At 27.1% G+C, this 21793-nt stretch overlaps 1 protein-coding gene across 2 annotated transcripts in view; it reads left to right on the plus strand.

The window, feature by feature from the left end:
* Nucleotides 1–21553, plus strand: part of LOC112592294 (Fanconi anemia group J protein homolog) — a 42488-nt gene extending 20935 nt beyond the window's left edge. The window contains exons 3-14 of one of the 2 annotated variants that reach the window (XM_025336314.1): nt 1081–1242; nt 9788–9924; nt 10004–10164; nt 12397–12492; nt 12563–12680; nt 16476–16730; nt 17058–17231; nt 17420–17581; nt 17651–17950; nt 18934–19590; nt 20397–20648; nt 21306–21553. In XM_025336314.1, coding sequence (XP_025192099.1) covers nt 1081–1242; nt 9788–9924; nt 10004–10164; nt 12397–12492; nt 12563–12680; nt 16476–16730; nt 17058–17231; nt 17420–17581; nt 17651–17950; nt 18934–19590; nt 20397–20648; nt 21306–21404 — 2573 coding nt within the window. In that variant the 3' untranslated portion in view covers nt 21405–21553. Of the gene's footprint in view, nt 1–1080; nt 1243–9781; nt 9925–10003; nt 10165–12396; nt 12493–12562; nt 12681–16475; nt 16731–17057; nt 17232–17419; nt 17582–17650; nt 17951–18933; nt 19591–20396; nt 20649–21305 lie in introns of both variants that reach the window. The other variant, XM_025336315.1, reaches the window with a different exon arrangement.
* The last annotated feature ends 240 nt before the right edge of the window (nt 21554–21793 follow it).

Here is a 21793-nt window from a genome sequence, read left to right on the forward strand (position 1 = left end):
CCCTTACGTATTGTATTAAAAAAACCCATCGTATATTAAAAAAACCACTTATAACTTGGAATGTCAATATAAAAAATGTCCTAGTCTAGAATGGTGGTTTTAATTGGCTCTTATTGCGTATAGCGTCGTATCCCTTTTTTGTGATCGAATACAAACCCCGAGGACAGATTTAAAACGTAATAATAAGCTAAAGCCTGCTGGAGGAATTATGTACATAAAAAAAAAAATCAAAACCAGTTGTTGTTTAGAGATCCTTTGTGACAACAATTATACATTTTTATGAACAATTTTTTTCTTGCAGCATGCTCTATTTAATATTTTACATTTTTCTTCAAAAGATAAATAAAGTTATTTTAAAATGAATGATTTATTTATAAATAAATACATTAATTTGGATTTCATAAAAATTATATTCAAATAACATAATTATTAGCTTTTTTATTTAAAAAAAAAAAAAAAAAATTAATATTTATTTTTCATGTAATTAATAATTATATACACATGGACTGTTTATGCAGGTACTAACATGTATACTGTTTACGACTTATAAATTGTTTTAAAAATGGTATATAATTAACTCTTAGGTACATTGATCAGATAATGTGTAAAATATAATTTAAAATGAAAACAATGAAAAGTTATTAATGAAACATATTATAATTCTCAGTTTCAATTTCAATATTAAGAATAAAATATTATTTTACCTATTAAATATACTACTATTTAGTAATGTTTTTAAAAAATTAGGTTCATGTCTCTTAAACATTTTTATTGAGTTGATTATTAAATATGATATCTAAATTATTTATTTAGTGTCGTTAAGCTTAATAACTACTAATTATGGTTAAAATACCAGATGTATGCAATATCGTTTTATAAAATGGTTACAGTACTTACTATGAACATAATATAATATCTGTATAAAAATACGCGATAATATTTATGGTTATGGTATTATTTAAATATTCTATAAGAATTATAATTATTTCTTTTTTTTTTTGAGTTTTCGAATTTTTTAACACATGATTTAAACAAAACGAGTATTATATAATTGTTTTTGTTACTGTTCTTAATTTTCAGCACGTTTAGAAAAATTCTCGGAAGAAGAATTTCAACAGAAATTAATAGAATGGCAATTGAAGGAGCAACAAAAGAAACAACAAAAGGAAAAGAATCAGAAAAAACCAAATACTCCAGAAAAGAAACAGAAAAAACTAAATACTCCAGAAAAGAAACTTGCAGGTATGTGTAATTAAAAAACGAATATTAAATTATGTGGGTAATACTAATTATTATATAGTTTAATAGTAGTGACATAACTGATATTATGTACATTATATACATATTTTTTATTTGTAGTTTTTCGTAGGATTCAATTAAAGTATTTTCAAATTATAAATAATAGCAAATATATATCCTTAGAAACTAAAATATTTAAATGGGTTTAGATTTCTTCAGTTGTTATATTCATCGTTAACTTAAATATGTGTAAATATTATATTTTATTGAAGTAAAATAAAAAAAATCAATGTATATATGTTATGAATTTGTAATTAAATAATTAGTTATAATTTTACAAGATTTTATACTATATATAGCCATCGTGTTGTGTGCGATCACTGTAGTCATTGTATAGGTAGGTACTACTGTTTTGACTTTTTTACCAAGTAATATTTTAAATTGTTTCTTTACTAGCTTACATCATTAACTAACTTCGACGTTTTTAAAAAATTGAAAAATCTAAAGTTGATATTAAAATTCATGTATGCCTATTTATAAAAAGTACTGTTTAGTATAATATCTATATAAGATATATTTTTTACTGTTTTATTCGCGGGATAAAAAAAAATCGTGTGTGTACATATACATAAATACATATATTATCATATATACACCTTATGTCCTTATTATAATGATATTAGTATAACGTATAATAATTTAATATATTAGATACAAGTTTATTTCAGTTGGTATCAGCTTTCATTACTATAATTTACTTTAAGTTAATATGTTATTGAATTATTCTGAAAACAATATATATATATATAATACATGTATATACGATTTAACCGGAAAAATTTCTGTTGGCTTTTTCGGAAAATGATGAATATAAAAATAACGAGCGTAGCGATGACCGTTAAAAAAAGGGGGAAAGGGCGTATCCACGGCAACGGATGCGGAAAGGCGTTACTATTATCACGCTGGCTGCCGTCCCGCCGCGCGTCGTTGCCATGGCAACTGGACTTAGGACACCTTCAGACTATGGTGTCAGCAGACCCTACGACTCTGCTGCACACACAATTTTACTCGTGTTTGTGTATAATGGTATATGCGTGAATATATGTTATATAATAGCTATGGCTGTGTGTGTGTGTGTGCGCGCGCGCGCGTATTGAAAAGCGCCCAGGGGGTACATCGGGGTTGGAAACTTGCTAAATTAGTCGGCCGTATCCTGATCCCTTTTGTCCTTTTACCACGCTCGTAACTCGTCTCCAAAAAGCACTTCGTCATGTACAATATAATATATATATATTATTGAGCTTAATGGGACTGGTGATAGTAAAAGACTGGAGGGTATAAATATATATATATATTTTACAACACAATGCAAATGACATTCGGTATTCTCAAAGAGGAAAAATATATGAATATAATGTTAGTAGGTATACATGACTATTATAAGCAAATTAACACGAGTTGGGGTAAAGATATGTGCAATTTTACCTTTTATTTCGAGAAGCCGGTATCTTTATAATATATCATAATTTGTATTATATAAGCATATTCATGTTTATAGTAAGTATAATATATTGTTATGAATTATCAATTTTAACCTTCTATACATACGAGTATACGTATACATTCGGATACTTCACTGTAATATATATTATATTTATATACGTTAAAATATTAGATGTGCATTAATTTTGTTTTTGTTTAGTTTATTATCTTTATTTTTCGTTAAAATGTTTGTAATTTTATCAAAAAAAAATAATAATTATTCATAATACACCTATATTTTTATGAACATTAAACTTTTAATTACTCGAAAACCATTCAGCAGTTATTATATTTATTAAGTTAATTTAGATTATACTCAAAATACGTCAATTAACTATTATTTTAATGAACATTTTGAAGTATGATGGCATTTTAGTTTTTTAAAAATATTCTGTGGTAGTTGGTATTTGATTTCCAGGTACATTCGTGGATAATTAAACCAATTTCACGTGATAGTAGTAATTGTACTATTGTAGTATGGTAGAATGTGTAGAGTTTTTAGATACGTGAAAATGACCAAAAGTATACTACTTATGTTTGCCAGTATTAGCAGCCAAATAAAATATAGTAATGTTATTGATATTTTTAATATTTGTTTTTGGCATTAAATTTTTTTTATTATTTATCGAAAACAAAATATATATTAAAATCAAAATTAAATTAGTTACAGAATTAATTAACTTACCTCCTGTAAGCGTATACAGCTTATGGTGGTGATAGACAGCTATAATTACTGTTAATGCTATAAATATAATAAATAAGAACATAGTTTAAGTATAAATTAATACTAAAAATCAATGCTATAAAATCGGACAATGTAAAATCTTGATTTTAAGATTATAAGAAAATATTCTTAAGAGAGAGAGAAAAGGAGTCTTTTTATATGGTACAATCTTATGATAAATAAATAAATAAAATAAATTAGATACTATAGGTATAACAAATAAAATAAACTGCTTAATATCACCGCAATTTATTAATAATTCAACTATATATAAAATAAAATGTGTCAACTGATATTTACTTATCATCGTTATAGTTATTTATTTTTTCTATAGAAATGTAGACCATGACTATTATAGTATTAAAAGGGATTTATTATACATAATATGTAAACAAACAGTGTTTTTTCATTTAAATTTAAACATTTACTTAATAAAATATATTATACAAAAAATATGAACGTATTAATTCAATTTTTTACTTACCTATAAATAAATATATCTGTATAAATATTTACTGTAATATTTTCTAATTAAAAATCGCTAAATATTTAATTCATAGTAAATAAGATCCATTGATTTTTGCCGACTTTATTTTTATTTTTTTTGTGATTAACTATTTCTATTGTGTCTTAATAGCGTGCGTAATTCCTTTTGTTTTTTTTTTTTTTGTTTCTGCACTCGTGACTTTGCATTATAAAAACACGCAAAACAAAACCAAGTTAATCGGCTTCTTTAGAATTCGCAAAACCCCTTTCATTTCTTTGATATTAAAAACAAAAGATACTAGGCAATTTTTTACAAAACACCTTGTACCGGCTGATGCAGTAGTGTTCCTGACGGCGGCGCGTCAGTCGCGGCTTTCTTTTGACGTAATATATGAACGAGATACGATTACCTCTATATATACACTTATTGTGTTGTTCACATGTGCCTTATCGTTTTTCTCATATCCTTTCCTTGTTTAAGCGTTGGCTGATCTTTAACAATGATATTACCGAGCAAGAGACGGTCAAATGCTTCTGAACACAAATGGATGTAACAATAAAATACACGGGGATTTCTGAGATTATTTTGCGAAGGGTTCTCTAAAACTGTGTATAGGTATACACGTATGTGTAGACGTTTACTAATATTTTCCATTCATGTTGCTCATTTTTTTTGATCAGATTAGAGTTTTAAACCGGATGAAAGGATCAATTAGTATTTGTTTTTTTCAACTTGATAAAACACACATTCGTAATAATTTCCAATTCATTAAATTTTATACAGATAATAGAATCATAATATCATACATATGAATAATTTCAAAACCAAAATATGAACCTGTAATTTATTTTTAAAATTTTATGAAGTACGATATAACATTAACTATAATATCTTAGTATATCGTTTATAATATATAAGTTTATTTTGACGAATTGATATTTAATCCAATGTGTACATAAATTAGTAATTATTTAGTTCATCACAACTACATGATTGAACTGGACGCTTAACTAAGCTTAGTCAATTTCAAAAACCCGCTGCACTAACCACATTCAGTTGTGCTCCATAAATTATTGGTATTATTTATGTTTGAACTAATGTATGATAATTTATTTTTATTTTAGTTTGTTTTGTCATTTTCAATATTGTACTATAACTATATTATTTTATATTATATAATAATTGACTTTACTTATAAATAAAAAAATTCAGGCAAGTGGATACCGTTCTGTTGTGCATTATTTATCGAGTGGAACTCGTTATTGAATTAATCTCTTTAATGGATTTTGTTAAATTTGAATTCAGTGATAAATCGTCGTACAAGATGAAAAATGATTCCGATGAAAGAAGATTGCAGTCTTCATTTTGGTAACATAACAATTATTTTAATTATTTTAGATTTGTGTATAAATGTCAGTTTTTTCTTAAATTTTGTTTGCTTTTCTTGGTTAAAAAAAAGTTCTGAGTATTTTTAATGCTGACTTCTCTAAAGTACAAACTAGATCCTTTTTTTTATCAAAACCACTCTCAAAATGAAAACTGAAACATTTTATCGACTACTTAACACAGACATAGATATCACTGTAAAATCAATACATTCTTCGCTCTGATCAAAATCTAAAATCATATTTTGTTGTTAATCTAATGTCGAAATGAAATGTTTTTATGATATGTAAGTATTTATAAAGCAGTATCGAGATAAAATCAAAGGTACTTAAATGGTCACGTAAACTACGCCCAAATGATCTTTTTTTTTGTAAACTGCGCCAGAAATTATATCTATGTTAAAAAAGTTGTAATGTAAACTGCGCCCGACAACTTAAGTTGTGTCCTGTTCGTAAAATTTACAAAATTTTTGATTTATTAAAGTCTCTATATGATTGTACACTTTTTCAATTATATCACAGAAATTTAATTTTCTTCTAAAAATACCAACACATTATCGAATAATTATTGTATTCTAAAAAAAAAAAAAAAATTACAAAATTTAGTTGATTAATATGTATAATAGTGATAAGCCGTTGATTTTTAAAATTTTACCCGGGCGCAGTTTACATAATATTAACACCTTTTTACACTTGATAAAAATTCGGGCGCAGTTCACAATCGCCGGTAAAAAGTACACCCGACTGTGGACAAACACACGGCCAGCAGCATCATCGCTTCAGGTATACAATGTGCCTACATATACCAGTATACCAGTATACCAGTATACCAGTATACCAGTATATTACACCGTACGCGAATGGATATGATTCGCGCGTGGCGGGCGCGGTGGCGTATCGTAAGAGCAACGAGGAGGCGCGCGGGAGAGCGATTTATATTTCAAGTGTGAATAACACGGCGCGTAGTATCCCTTGGCAACGAGAAGCCGCGACAGGCCGACCGGCGTACAACGCGTCCGTTTATAAAATATATATATGAAATTCTATTCTGAGCGCGGCGGCAGCGGACGTGTCGTCGTCCGTGGACCGCGTGGCGTCCAATAAAAACGCGCCGGGCCGGACGCGCGCCGCGAAGTCCGGTGGCCGCCGTGGCGACGATAAAATGGCCGCGCGCGTGTCGATCGATATAGGTATATATACGCGGTGTGCGGCACGCCGCCCCGCACAGCTCTTTGCCGCCCGCTCCGCCGACCGCCCTACACGGCTACACAGCGTGCCCCCGCGGCCGCTTCCGGCCGGCGGTTGCGATGCGGACCGTGCGCGACACGTCATAGCCGAATATATTCGGTGACGGACCGCTGGGGAGCCGCTCCGGATACGCCGTCATCGCTGCTGCAGCGTAGGATTTTTAGTGTGTATCGACTCAAAATGTAGTTTCGCATCTCTAGAAACGTGTTAGTTCACTAACTCGAATTGAATAAATATTGCTGTTAAATCTATTGTATTTAACAGCATCTATATAAGAAAACAATTATCATTAATATTTATAGATTGAACATTTCTCGGGATTCGCAGTCGATATCGTACAGTACATAAATTATTCTTTATAAAATCGATGGTATTTCTAAACAATTTCTTATAAAGATATACCCTAAACTGTCGAAAAATAATTATATCATTACTTGTTTAGGTACATACCTCTATCATAAACTTATGGGCAAATTGATAAACTTGGGTTTGTATCCGACAGAGGTCTCAAATACGATGTTAAATTATTTATTTTAATTTAATTTACCGATTGTTATTTATAATAGTTCTTTTGTGATCTATATATATAGGTATTAGGTACCAATAGTCTATAACGAAATTAAAGTATTTAGTTATCAAATTACATGTTTCCGAGCGGAAATAAATACAATTATGTCCAAATATTATTCATCGTTAACAAGTTAACATTAATAACTATTAACTAGTTAACATATTTAATTCACTAAATATTTAGTATTATTTGGAAAGAACTATTTCTATCAAAAGTCCTATCTTTTATTTAGTGCATGAATTGTTTATGTTTTATATATCTGCATGTAACATATTATAATAAAATTGTACTGTATTTTAGATAATGATTTTTGAGAGCTACTATAATATTAGATATTATTTGTGAATCATCTTTATTGATGTTTTTAACTTTGTTTGTTGTTAAAAATTTTAAATTAAAATGTATAATACTATACTCATTTTACTATAATATATATATATATATAAAATGTTATTTTTATTTTTAAAAGATTATAACTCTCAACTTCTACATAAGTTACAGCTTAAAGAAGTAGATATTATTGTATTTATATATTATATCATGTGTGTATTATACATGAAAAAAAATATTTATACAAGAGAAAAAATATGTTTATATGAAACGTTGTTTAAGAGATTAAGACTTTTATTCATTTATTATGTAAATGTGTGATATAACACAAAAGAATAAAATATATTTTGTTAAAGTAAAACAAGTACTTATGTTAGGTATATAATTCAACCCTTGTCCCTCTATTAATGCTTAAGAGTCTGCAAACAAATTTTAATTCAAAGACGTAGAAGTGTGTAACCTGAAGATTAATCTCAGGAAGTCTTTAAAAACTAAACATTAGTTTCTCTTTCAGAGAAGAAAATAACTTCTAAAACACTTGTGTAGCTTGTTAATTATAGTATCTTCTGGTTAAATTGTGTAACTTTTAATTATAAATTGTGTAAAGTATTTTCTTTTGTTAATCTAATTAACTAGTTTTTCTATAACCATGTTGAATATATCAATTATATATCGTTAAACGTTACTATAAATTAAATTTTTTTTTAATTAATACGTTATTAGTTATTACATACAACCATGGTATATAATTTATTTGTACATTATGTAAGTATTTAATAATTTTACTCAATTGAATAATCCTTTTATTAATGTCTTTCCATACATATATATATAATATATATATTATACATGGCTATACATTATATGTTATGTTAACAGTATTAAACCAACTGAGCACAGGGTTGGAATGTGCTTTAAGCGGTTTTGTTTAAAACTTTTTATACATTAACATTTAAAACTTTAAAAAAAAGAAAACATAATATTGTATCGTAATTTTTTCTATGAAATACATTCTGTTTGTAAATCACGATGTATACAATCATAGTGTAGATAATATAAGAATGATGTAATTTTATAATGACCTACTTATGTATGACATTAAAAACAAAGCATTGTTTGAATAAAAAAAAAACTGATAAAATCTTTAAAACATTTAAAAAATCGTTCAACACAAAAAAAAACTGTTTTTTTCTAACTCTGCAACTGACTGTAATATTTTCAACAATAAATATACGTATATAAATATTGTATCTACCAATATATAAAATATTGAAAGACCGTTAAAACAGTTGAAATACATATAACAACATTAATTATACGAAGAGGAAACGAATGTATATTGATAGGTTATAAGATATTTCATATTATATTGATGCATTTAATATTCTATACTTTATCATTATGAAAATATACTATTTCGGTATACCTTGTATATTTATTATATTTTATTATTATCGACTTATAATTTAATATAAATACACAAAGTAAAAATAATTTTATGTATATAATTTTATAATATATAGGCATATGTTAACGTATATATTGTATGTACCTAGTTTTTAAAATGTTCAATTCTGAACGGTCTATGTTGATCCGAACACGTGAGTACGTGCGATTAGTTACCTACTACTGATTTAACTTCATTATACAGTATAATGCATGTAACAATCCGTCGCACCCTATTTATTAAATAATGTATATTTTATATTTTCAAAAGTGTCTTTATATACATATAGAGTCAGTTTTAAGTTAATTATAATATATATAGTACATACATGCTCGTATATTGGCTGTGTCGCTGTATCGAAGGAAGAATACAGTGTACTGTTTTTGCTTGTTACTCGACGTCATCGCTCCCTTTCTTCTTCTATATTTTAACCGAGGCGAATAAAAAAAAAAAAAAAAATTAAAAAAATAAACCGAGAGAAAATTCTTATAATAACTCCTATATCAAGCAAATATCCTCCCTGGGGGGCTTTTCACAAAAGGATTTTTGTGAAACCCTCCGTTTTGTCATTATTAAAAATAAATGGGGAAGGAAAACGCGATTAATAATATCCCCACAGGGTGCAAGCAGTATATGGCGTATAATATCCGTTCCGGATAAGCTTGAATCCGTTTACATACAAACGAAAAGTTGGCTATCGTCGGATGATTTTTCCCCCTTCTTCGTCCTTACCCATCACTTATGCTGTACTGCATTCAATTATAATACCGGACGTCTTCGGCTTGTGAATATTTTATTTATTTTTATTTTACAGAAACGAACATTTCACCCGCTAAAAATAAAGGATTATGTTTGTCAACAGACGTCACTATCAGTGATGATTCGGAAGAAGAAATGGCCATATTTAAACAGCCCGTTAAAAAGAGAAAAATAAATAACAGCAAAGATTTGGTTAGTAGATTTTTTGACCAGGTATAATAATGAGCGGAAAAAACATTTTATTTATTATTTTTTTTTTTTTTGCTTACAGGACATGTCTAATGGCAAGAGTAAGTCGAATGATGATTCGATAATGACCAATGATTCCAGCGCTAACAGCAGTTTAATGACAGAAGACGAAGACGAAAATAATGAACTAAAAATAGAAAATAGTGAACCAAAAGTAGAAAATAATTTACCGAAAAAGTCTAAGTAAGATAATTTAAATAATACTATGATTTTAAAATCCTTCGATATTATTAATTCATCGTAGAATTTGTTCTGAAAGAAATTTTAATTAATTCTTCTTGATGCACAGTAAAACCTATTTATAACATATCTTCTGTAAAGCAAAGTTCATCTTCACAAAATCAATTGTCTTGGCTCAAATACTGTAGGTAGTGTAATTGATCATTTTTTAACGAAAAAATGTATTAGTCCCATACGATTCCGTTATAGAGAAGTATTACTGTACATATTTAATTTAATATTTAAACTCTATATAATTAACATTCAATTTAATTATTTTAGTTGTAACTATTAATTTTTTTCATTTATGTACCTATTACAATTATCTAGAAAATTATTTACATTAAACTTTTAGTTTACACAATTATAATACGTTATATGAAAAAATACGTTTTACGGCGTGGATATTTTTGTGGCAATGAAAAAGAACTAATACTCAACTTAAAATTTCAACGTAAGCCAATAACTGATTTCAAAAAGGCTATAAAAATTGCAAAATATATTTTAACAATTTATTTACTAAATACTATTTTACATATTAGTACCTATCTAGTATTATATTAAGTACATTTATTATTTTTCAATTTAATATATAAATCTATATTACGAGTATGATGAACATAGTGATTATTTATAGTATCATATAAAACAATATTAGTATAGACATTAGACACATTTAAATTAATAATTAATTTGTTATATTGAACTTAAGTACCTATAAAGTATAGGTGAGCAGAATATAATAGACCAATATCTTTGTACCACTTCATTTCGCAGTTCGGTTATCAAACTTCAAATATTTATAATTAATTAACTAGGTATTCATTATATCTTTCTGGACAACTATCAGAAACTTCTAAAATCTACATATACATTATATGACGACTATGTATGGACATAATATGATACATCAATACTGTTTTAATTATTCTTAAAAAAAATTTGGTAATTTAATTTATATTGTAACTAAATTGACAATAATAAGTAAATATTAATTAATTAGTATAGAATATGTAACAAAAAAAATTGTGAAATCAATAAATACTTTTTTAAATGGTACAATAATAATTGGACTATTATCTATTAGGAGCAGATAGCGATTATTCCAATACTTGTTAATTAAAATCGATTTACTTGACATAAAACAGATTTAATCAAGATTTATTTAAAAAAAATACTGATAAAAGATATGAAAAAAAGGTATTTGCTATTCTAACTAACTCTCTGGCGGATCTTAAAATGCTTTTATTGCAGTTGACATCGTCAAAGAACTGCTATAACTAACTACGTCAGTATATGCATATTGTAGTTTAATTGAACTATTTTTAAAGGCATTTAAACACGCTTAGTATATTCTAATGATGAAATAAGTAATTTGTGTATTAGGATTATGTATTTAATAATAAAAATACTTATGATAGATACATACATACATAGTTCCATTATTTAGAGTCTTACGTAAAAAAACGAAAATCATTAATTTTAAATTTAATATCTATACAATTTTTAATTATAAATACCTATTAGGTTTGAAAATTTAATAAATTAATAGATTTAATTAAATGACCATATATTATATGGTGTAAGTGTATTGATAAATTAGATATATACAATATACATTATATTTTATTATAGGTTTTTTTTTGTATATAGATCGAGAGATACACTTATACTTTATGTTCGTTTGAAATTCAAATCGATTGTTAATTAAACTTAAATCTTTATTTTATCAACGACTTTAGTTAATTTGTTGTAATTTAAAAAAACATATAACCTAATAATAATGACTTGAAACTATCTGTCATTAACTACTTATGTTATCATTTTTATTATTTAATTACTACTTATTAGATGATCGCTGTAAACAGATAATATCAGGGATAAGTTAAATTTCTATTTTCATTAATTTGAGTTTATTTTTTGTTGAATTGTCGAGATTAATTTCTAACTCAAATTAATTTTTCAAACTTTTCTAACATTTTGATAATCAGATAACTACATGATTAAATTATTATAATTTTAAATTAATTCCAAACTAGATTTTACAAATTTGGGTTTCGCTGTGTTAAGTTGTGCTACAATATTTAAATAAAAAAATAAATTATAAAAATAATATTTACTACCATACGTATAAAATCAATTCTAATTCAAGTACTCATTTTTCTTTGTGGATTAAATTATTTGTATTTCCTTTAGACCAATTACACCTGTGATATATTTCTGTACGAGAACCCATAAACAAATTGAACAAGTTATCAAAGAATTACAAAGAACTAGTTTCAATAACGCCAAGTAAACTAAAATGAAAACGTATCTTATTTATGATAATAAAATAAAATATATTTATTTATCCTTCATTTAGAAGTTGCGTGTTAGCAAGTCGTGAACACACGTGTATTCAAGATTCTAATATATACTACCCTCAGATATCATACAAATCAAAAACTGAATTATGTAAGGATTTATTAGATCCAAGAGCGGTAAGTGTACAATTCAGTGTACGATTCTGATGTATCAGACTTTATTTTATCCCGTCAAATGTTTATATATACGATTTCATGTGTATTGTAAATACAAAACTAATGCATTATTCTTAACATCGAAATAAGACCCCAACTAATATAATTGTAACTGGTTTAGCAAAACATTTGTGTACCTATACACTTTGAATCCTTATTGGCCATTGTTAATAAATGCCGGTGGGCATACATGACAATTGAATGCACAATAAAATGTACCGTATCACATTTCATCGGTAGGTACACAAATAGTGCAAATATTACTATTGACAGATTTTTTTTTAGTTATTATGCAATGGGAAACATTATGGGATATTTTGAGTTTTGGTATTTAGTTCAGAACTTGGAGTATCATGTATTTAAGTGATCAAATCTTATCACAATTTTTAACTAATTATACAAGCATATCAAAATTAAACTGTATAGTATAGCATGATACCTATATTTTTAAACTAGATAAATTTCAGACGGGCTTAATGGTGATATAAATTTTAAATTGCTGCTTATCAGATAATAGGTATGATTAAATTTGTTAAAAAAGTATTAAAAACATTGTTTATGATTTTGTAATATTTGTTTTATTCTATTTAAAATAATGTCTAGTTAATCTTACATTGCTTTGCCCGTAATAAATTAAACGCTTGTAGATTTATTCATTCTTAATTCTATTAAACGTAAACTGCACAAATTTTGAATATACTTATTGGTTTATTGATTTTTTTTGACCTAGTATAAAATACATGCCTACTATCTGTTATAAATATCCCTCATAATCACTGTTTTATTTTCGTTAACTAATGGCAATAATATACAATACAAATACAAAAATAATTATTTTTCCTGAGTTAACTATATTCAACATTATTATGTATTAAAAATTAAAAAGTAGTCTATAACAATGTGGATCTCGCTAATCTATTTACAACAATTGTATAATCGAAAACTGTTGATCTAAATGAGAAACATCGGTTTAGGTCTTAGATTTTACATAGGTAGTTTATATATTTATTAATTATATCAAACACTTCACAGCGTTGTTTGGGATAAATTAAAGAATGATAGTAAATATTGTCCAATCATAATAACTAGTTTATTTTCTGTAACCAATAGCAATCTCATACAAACTAAAAAATATTTGTTTTTCGTTATACCTATCAAAAATCTACGTGTAAGTCTTTTTAAATTAAATATTTAAAAAATTGGCTTCAGGTTTCTCATCCTTCGGTATATAATTAACTATGAGCCAAATTTTTGAACCAGTTGCGCGATAGACTCGTTAAAGAGACCCACCATACACTTAAGAATTGTGTTTTATTAGTATACACTAAATATACACACTATTAAAATATATAAAATGTACTTGTACACTTTAAACTTTAATTGCGTCCAAATTATTATTTATTATTAAAATTACTCACGGCGGTTAGTTTGTGACTATCAGTATCAACACAAACCTAACTTAAACATACATTTATTAACAGCTATTTTTCAATATAGTAAAGAATTGTTAAAAATATATAAATAATTATTCTAGATTTATAAACTAAACGTATCTTTTTATTCATGAAAAATCTTTTGCATAAGTGCAAAAATCTTTAACTAGAGAAAACATATTCATAAAAATTAAAATTCCTCCTTAGATAATAATTATATTTAAATAAGGTTACTCCGACTTCGTCACTATATTCCGGGTTATTTGCCGGTCGAAAATTATATAGATATTTGAAAACTGCATTGGGTATTTTTTAGATTTTAAGTAGATCGATGACCGAATGTATAGATTTTAAAATGATGTGTATTTTTTATCTGTCTGTTATCACCTTTTGAAACTATAAAAAAACTGCATAGATTTTGATCAATTTGGTACTTAGGGAACAAAATAAAGTTCATTTCTTAATAATTAAGGGGAAATACGTAATAATAGAGCCCATTAGGTATTTTTACGCTGGTCAAAAGTGTATTAAACTTATCGTATTATTAATAATGAAATAAATTGTGAAAATATGAATACATCATAAAATTATAGATTAAATCTATGATAAAATATATTTAGTAATATAGATTCTAAATGTTCGCTCAAAATCTCTTTTCGATTGCAATGATTTATGAATGAATTTAAATTTAGCGTAAGTGTTATAATTTACAGTGACTTACACATTGACGAAGTATACTTGAAACCTATTGTACGGCTGAGAGTAGGTTATTTACTATTCAAAATGGCTATAAAAATTAAAGTTTTTACCATTCGATTTGAAATAAATTTAAAAGTTTATGTTATAAAACTAATTAGCTAGAACATTTAAATTAAAGTTAAACGATAAAATTAAAAATGTTATAATTATAGAACTGTAAAATTGTTAAAAAAATATGTTTTTTCTTTAGCTTGCTGTAACATATTTTAGTTTCCTTGATATAAAGTTTGAATTAACTACTAATGAACTCAATTTTGAATTTGTTATAATTTTGATTTATTAGATATTTTTTATTTTTTAATACTTTTTTTGATATTTTTAATAATTTATGTCAATCAAAAATGTTTTTACCCATTGTATGTATTATTTATACTTGAATTTCATAGTATTAGCTGTCAGCTGAAATTTTATGTATTTATAAGATTTTTAAATATATATTTTGGGATTTATAGTGCATTTTATACAAATTTTTTTGAGATTTTAAACACATTTTTAAAAACTTTTTTCAACAATCCAAACTATATCTTCTTCTTCTTCTTTTTCTTCTACTGGCATTTCTACTCTCTAAGAGTTTTTGCCGCTATTACTACATTACCATTACTTTTAATCCAAACTATAGCAAAATAATAATATGTTTAAAATTTAATCTGTAAATTTTTTCAATTTACACATTATAAAAAGATTAAAAAAATATATTAATACGCGTATGTCTTATGCTGTAGTTTTTGTACTATAAAAGCAATAATAAAATGTTACTTTATCTTTTAAATTTTTAAGTAGGAGTATTATTACAATATACTAATTTTAATGAGACAAAATTTCAAAATTAACTTTTTATTTTTGATATTATTAATTTTCAATACCTAGTGTACTTTATTATTCTTTTTAAAGCTTTTTAAACGATATCCTATTTTTTTTTAATATTTATTTATTTTTAAATGTATAAATCACTTATTACAATTAAGTGTTATGTTTATAAATTTTATGATTGGTCAATAGATATAGATATTTAGAAATGCAAGTGATCACATTTCGTAAATTACTCACTGATTTATAAAATTACTTGAAACAGAAAGACATATATTAGTGAAAACTTAGCAACTATGATTAACCATGTTATTAATGAGTAATGACCTTTTATAGCGAAAGCGTGTTTAGTAATTTACATTTAATTTCAAAAGTTTTAATATTAGAAGAAATAATTAATTATCAAATTTAAAAGTAATATTTGAAAGGTTTTTTCAATACTTTTATTTTAAACTTTTAAAGCTAGTTATATTACTATGTAAAATATTACAATATAAAAATGCTCAACTTAGACGTGTTGAACGTGAATTCGATATATTACGCGCTTGTATGTTTGAAATATTAAAGGTGGGTATAACGTTTAAAAAGAAATAATACCTACAATTAATTATTAAATACTTATATAAATTAACTTATAAATACTGTAATTTTCAATAATTATTAAGTTTATTTTGGAATACCATCTTTAGTATTATATGAAATTTAATTTTTTAACAATTACGTAATGAATTGATTTAGTTGATTTGTGTTCGATTAGAGACGGAGAAATTCGATAAAATTAAAGAGAGCACTTGATAGGTGTAATTATTACGATAACGGTGGTGTGAGAATAAGCACGTATGGTCAACTAGCCAAGTTTGGAGTACCATCTGTTTGGGATGTTGAAGACATAGTGCGTTTGGGCATTACTAAACATTCTTGTCCATACTATGGAACGCGATTATTGCTTAAAACTGCCGAAATCGTCTTTTGTCCTTACAATTATATCATCGATCCGGTCATCAGAAGTACAGTAAGTGTACAATATATTTTATTCTTTAATAATTCAGTGTGTTTATTATTATGTGACATAAATCATCATTATATGTATGATTTGTATTATACATATACATATATCAATTTTTTCTATATAAAATATATATTTTACCTAACCTGGGGATATATAGAATATAAATTATTTGTAGACAAATCGTTATGTTTATAATATGAATTACAACGTACATAGAATGACGATTTACGTTACATAATATGAATATAATACATACAATACATCGTTTTAAATTATTTTGTTGAATATTGTTATTTGTATAATTAAAAATTGACTAAAATTTGTTTTAAGATGAACCTGAAACTTAAAGGCCATGTGATAATTGTAGACGAAGCTCATAATATCGAGGATCAATGCCGTGAAGCTGCAAGTCTGCAATTAGATCAGACGCTTATGAATTTAGCCAAAGCAGACTGCGAAAAAATATACAAATCTTGTGGTAACTCAGTGACTTACGGAAGACTGGTAAGTGTTTAAAATATCTATCGAGTATATTTATTTATTGAATATATTATCAATAATTATAATCTACAATTTGTAACATCGTTATACATTTAAAGTGCATGCAATTACAATAGAAGATGGCATGAAATTTAATGTACAATATAATACATAATACCTCAAAAAAATAATAATTTTACTGTTGGCTGTAGGCTCGATATTTGTCCGATTTGTCAAAGTGGATTGATCAAAAGTCTGGTGATATTAAAAATTACGACGATTATAATCGTGGCGTTTTATCGTGGTCTGGCACATACACCATAGCCAGTTTTGATGATTTTGGTGTCGGTTTGACGGCCTTCGAAATGTTTAAAGTGTGTACATAGTTCAAAACTAAAATTTCCTTAGAATTGACTATAAATTATTATTATTTTTTTTTCTAGAAAGATTGTGAAGTAGCGCTGGCTGATTTGGTTGAAGAAGGTGAACCCGATGAAACAAAAAATAGTAAAAAAGAAAATGTAGAAAATGAATTGAGTGATAAAAATGAAAATGAAATGATAGAAAACCATTCATCTAAAGATCAAAACTCTGATTTGGTTATTACGAATGCTACTAAAACTTTATTGTCGTCGATTTGTTCAGTGTTTAGTTTGTTTTATGATGAGAAGTACAAATATGATTACCACGTTTCCTTAGCGAAGGTCATGCAATTAAAAAAATTTGAACACAAAGGACGAGGAGTAAGTTACATATAGCTTTTTATTGAAGTTTATAGAAAACAACATTAATATAACTTAAAATCTATAAGTATAGCAAAGTAGTATGACAAGTGTGGAGGAAAGTATATAAAAATATGTTTATATAAATTACTTTATATTGACTAATTCTACAAAGGTATAATGTGTATATATTCCTTAGGTAGATTTTTAAGCATAATTTGTCAAACTCTTGAAAAAGGATTAACAATTAAACATTACGTGAAAATATTAAAAAAAAAATTATGAATAATAATGGTGAAAATAAAAATAACCAATAAGAGTAGGTATAATCGTTAACATGAAAGATTCACTGTCGTATTATTTTTGAAAAAGATGGGCAGAATTAAAAATTAGGTACTGGTTATTACAAAATGAAGTAGAACATGTATAATAATGGCGTGATCACATTATATCACATATCACATATTTAATTTCTTTGATTAAACACGTATATTTTTTTATTGATCTGAATAATATTAGTAGCTATTAATTACATGAAAAAAATATTATTATTATTATATTATTTTTCAATAATCACATTTTTTTTGTAGGTTCTAAGGTATAATAAATTAAATAGTATTGTAATACAAATATGTGTAATGTTGGTGTACCAACGTTATTAATTAAAATATAAATATATTATTTATATCATTAAAATATAGCATTAATAAATTAAATTAAGATTTCGGTAAATTCTGAACGATATCGATATTTAAAATTATATCATTGCCCATCACTAGTAGCTAATTAGTATACTTGGTGATTCATTTATTGAACAGCACTTTTTTTTAAATTACATATATATCTACGATAAGTATGTGTGACATGATAATCGATATTTATTTGGGGAGGGCCTAATATTTATATTAAAAATAGTGTTTAATAATATAATAGAATTTGTATGCAATTGTACCCTTAAACATTTTAAAAATATGGCTCATGATTGTTTTCGTGGCACTTCGCAGATCTCGACGGGCATAGACGGATGGATTAACAGCGGCGATGCGGCGGAACCCAATGACTCGCGACCGGTGTGGAATAATGTGGTCAGCTTCCTGTGTTTGAACCCGGCAGCCGTGTTCGACGGACTTAAATCGACGGTACGCAACATCATCCTCACGTCCGGCACTCTGTCGCCGATGCAATCGTTCCAGTCCGAGCTTGGTACGCAGTTTCCGATTGCCCTCGAGGCATCCCATGTCATCAAACAAGACCAGTGTTGGGTGTCGTCGGTGGGCGTCGGGCCGAGTGGTACGGACCTGAACGGTCAGTTCCAAAACATTAACACGTACAGTTATCAGGACGAGATGGGCAAAGTACTGTTGGACGTGTGTGCCGTGGTGCCACACGGCGTGCTGTGCTTCATGCCATCGTATACGCTCATGGATAAGCTGTACAACCGGTGGCAGGTCACCGGACTCCTGAACCGCCTCAGCCAGATCAAGGTGGTCATGTGCGAGCCCCGCCGGGGCGACCAGCTCGAGGAGTTGATGGCCAAATATTACGCTGCCGTCCGGGGGGATGAGGGCGGCCCGCGTGGTGCGCTTTTCCTAGCCGTGTACCGCGGAAAAATCAGCGAGGGGTTGGATTTCTCAGACAACAACGCTCGAGCGGTAGTAGCCGTAAGTTTCCAATGTAAAAATCACATGATCTCTCTCGCGATTTTTGAAGATTATTTCTTATAATTTATTTTCACATCAAACAATATCGTTCATATTTCCAAAAACTAATGTTGTTTTATTCAGGCCAGTGGCGTACCTAAAAAATTTTTGAATGAATTAAATATTAAATATTTTACTATTAAATTATAAAAATGAAAAATCTAATGGCAGTCCTGGAAACACAATATTTAACCAGGAAAAAGTTTAAAGCACTAACATACTTGTTAACTATTGTACATTAAAATCATTTCTTTTTCACATACTGTAATATTATTATTTACATGCACTGAATATACTAAATAATAACTAATTATAACACTGAATCCATAGTTTTTTTCTTCCATTAAACATATATTATTTCATCAACTTTAATTTTTCTGTGCCTATAAATGTTAAGTAACTCAAATTAGCCAACTAACCGTTCTTTGATTTTATCTGACTTTAACCAAGCGTTTAACTCGTGTTTGAAGATGCAAATATAGGCTATATAATTTTAGATTCATAATCTAAATTAAATTTATTTTAAAAGTATAAAATTTTGACTCAATATCATACTTGAAACACATATCGGTACCTACTTCTGTTTTAATTTTGGCAGGATTAAATGGGACTTAATAGAAAAAAAAATTGTGCAAATACTGCAACATTGTTCTTTCTCGGTACTTTGATGCTGTTGTCACAAAAAGTCATAAGACATGTCATTTTCATTTCCGTGGGAGATTTGTTTTATTAATTTTGAACTTATGATTTTTATTTTTTTTTTTTAGGTTGGCATTCCGTTTCCGAATTATAAAGAAGAATCCGTTAAGCATAAAAAAGATTACAACAACAAGCACCACAAGAACAAAGGGCTGTTGCCCGGCTGGGAATGGTATCAGATACAGGCCTATAGAGCTTTGAATCAGGCACTCGGCCGGTGCATCAGACATAAGAACGATTGGGGTGCTATCCTATTGGTGGACAGTAGGTATGAACAGCCCAAGAACCAGACCGGACTGTCGAAGTGGATAAGAGGAAGGGTAACGATGCTTGTTTATATACTCTATATAATACGTAGTCGTGCGATCAGTGACTAAACTATTTACAAACCCATGTATTAAAAAATATCAGAGGATCCTAATTTGTATGATATTTTTCATAAGCTCTGTTCCCTCAAAAAAATTAAAAATTCCAATAACTTTTAAAATTTTCACTAAATATTTATGTAATAAAAAACATAAAAATATGGTTAAAAAAAAAAAATTGGTCAAAATATTAATGAAATATTTATTAAATTATAATACTAACTTTAAAATTAGGCTATTAGTATTTTAAGTGTACTTGTTAGAAACACTTAAAATTCACCGTGGATACTGTAGTATGGTATTTTCAGTGCTTGTTTAATTTTTACTTTCTTTAATGTTTGAAAATGAACCTTATATGATTTTTTTAAAAGTTCTGACTTTGTTCAGGTTGTTTAAAAAGATGGTTGTAAAACAGTTACTTTTTTATTGTAGTTACAATAAATTACAATGAACAAAAAATCATATTTGAATGAAATCTTAAGTATTTTCATTAATTTTCAATGTGAAATAGAGTTTGTACTCATAGACTTGTTGCTTTTTGTCCATCGTGCTACCTAATTGTTACACTAGTGTATAATTATTGTATTAATAACAATTATTAATGTTTTTCAGGTCGAAAATAATGGTTCATGGTCAACAATCATGACCAAACTTAAGAACTTTGTAGAGACGAGACAGCTGCACGACTCTACTGCAGCAGCTCTAACTTAAATGTTATTTTTGTACATTCTTATAAGACTACAACACCTCATTTAACTCATTATTTATACATTATTAGTTATAGTTTTCTTATTGGTGGTTATCATCAGTAAGCAAAATACATAAATGTATAATAATAATAATAATATTTATTTTTCTATTACCCATTTCGTGTTTTATTAATTTAATTATCAAATGTTATTTGGTTTTTTATTTATTTGTTTTATCAATACTTAATAAATTTGTATTTTGCGTATTTTGGATGCCATTTATTTCTATACTGTTAATTACCTATAATTTTGTTTAAATTACAAAGAAAAACTTGAAAAATCCTTATATTCATTGTTCTTCATTGTATATTTAACTCAGTACAAGTATTTAATGTATCATGATTTTTAATT

This window comes from Melanaphis sacchari, unplaced genomic scaffold (genome assembly GCF_002803265.2).
Source record: "Melanaphis sacchari strain LSU unplaced genomic scaffold, SCAv2.0 Contig167_pilon_pilon, whole genome shotgun sequence".
Taxonomy (NCBI): domain Eukaryota; kingdom Metazoa; phylum Arthropoda; class Insecta; order Hemiptera; family Aphididae; genus Melanaphis; species Melanaphis sacchari.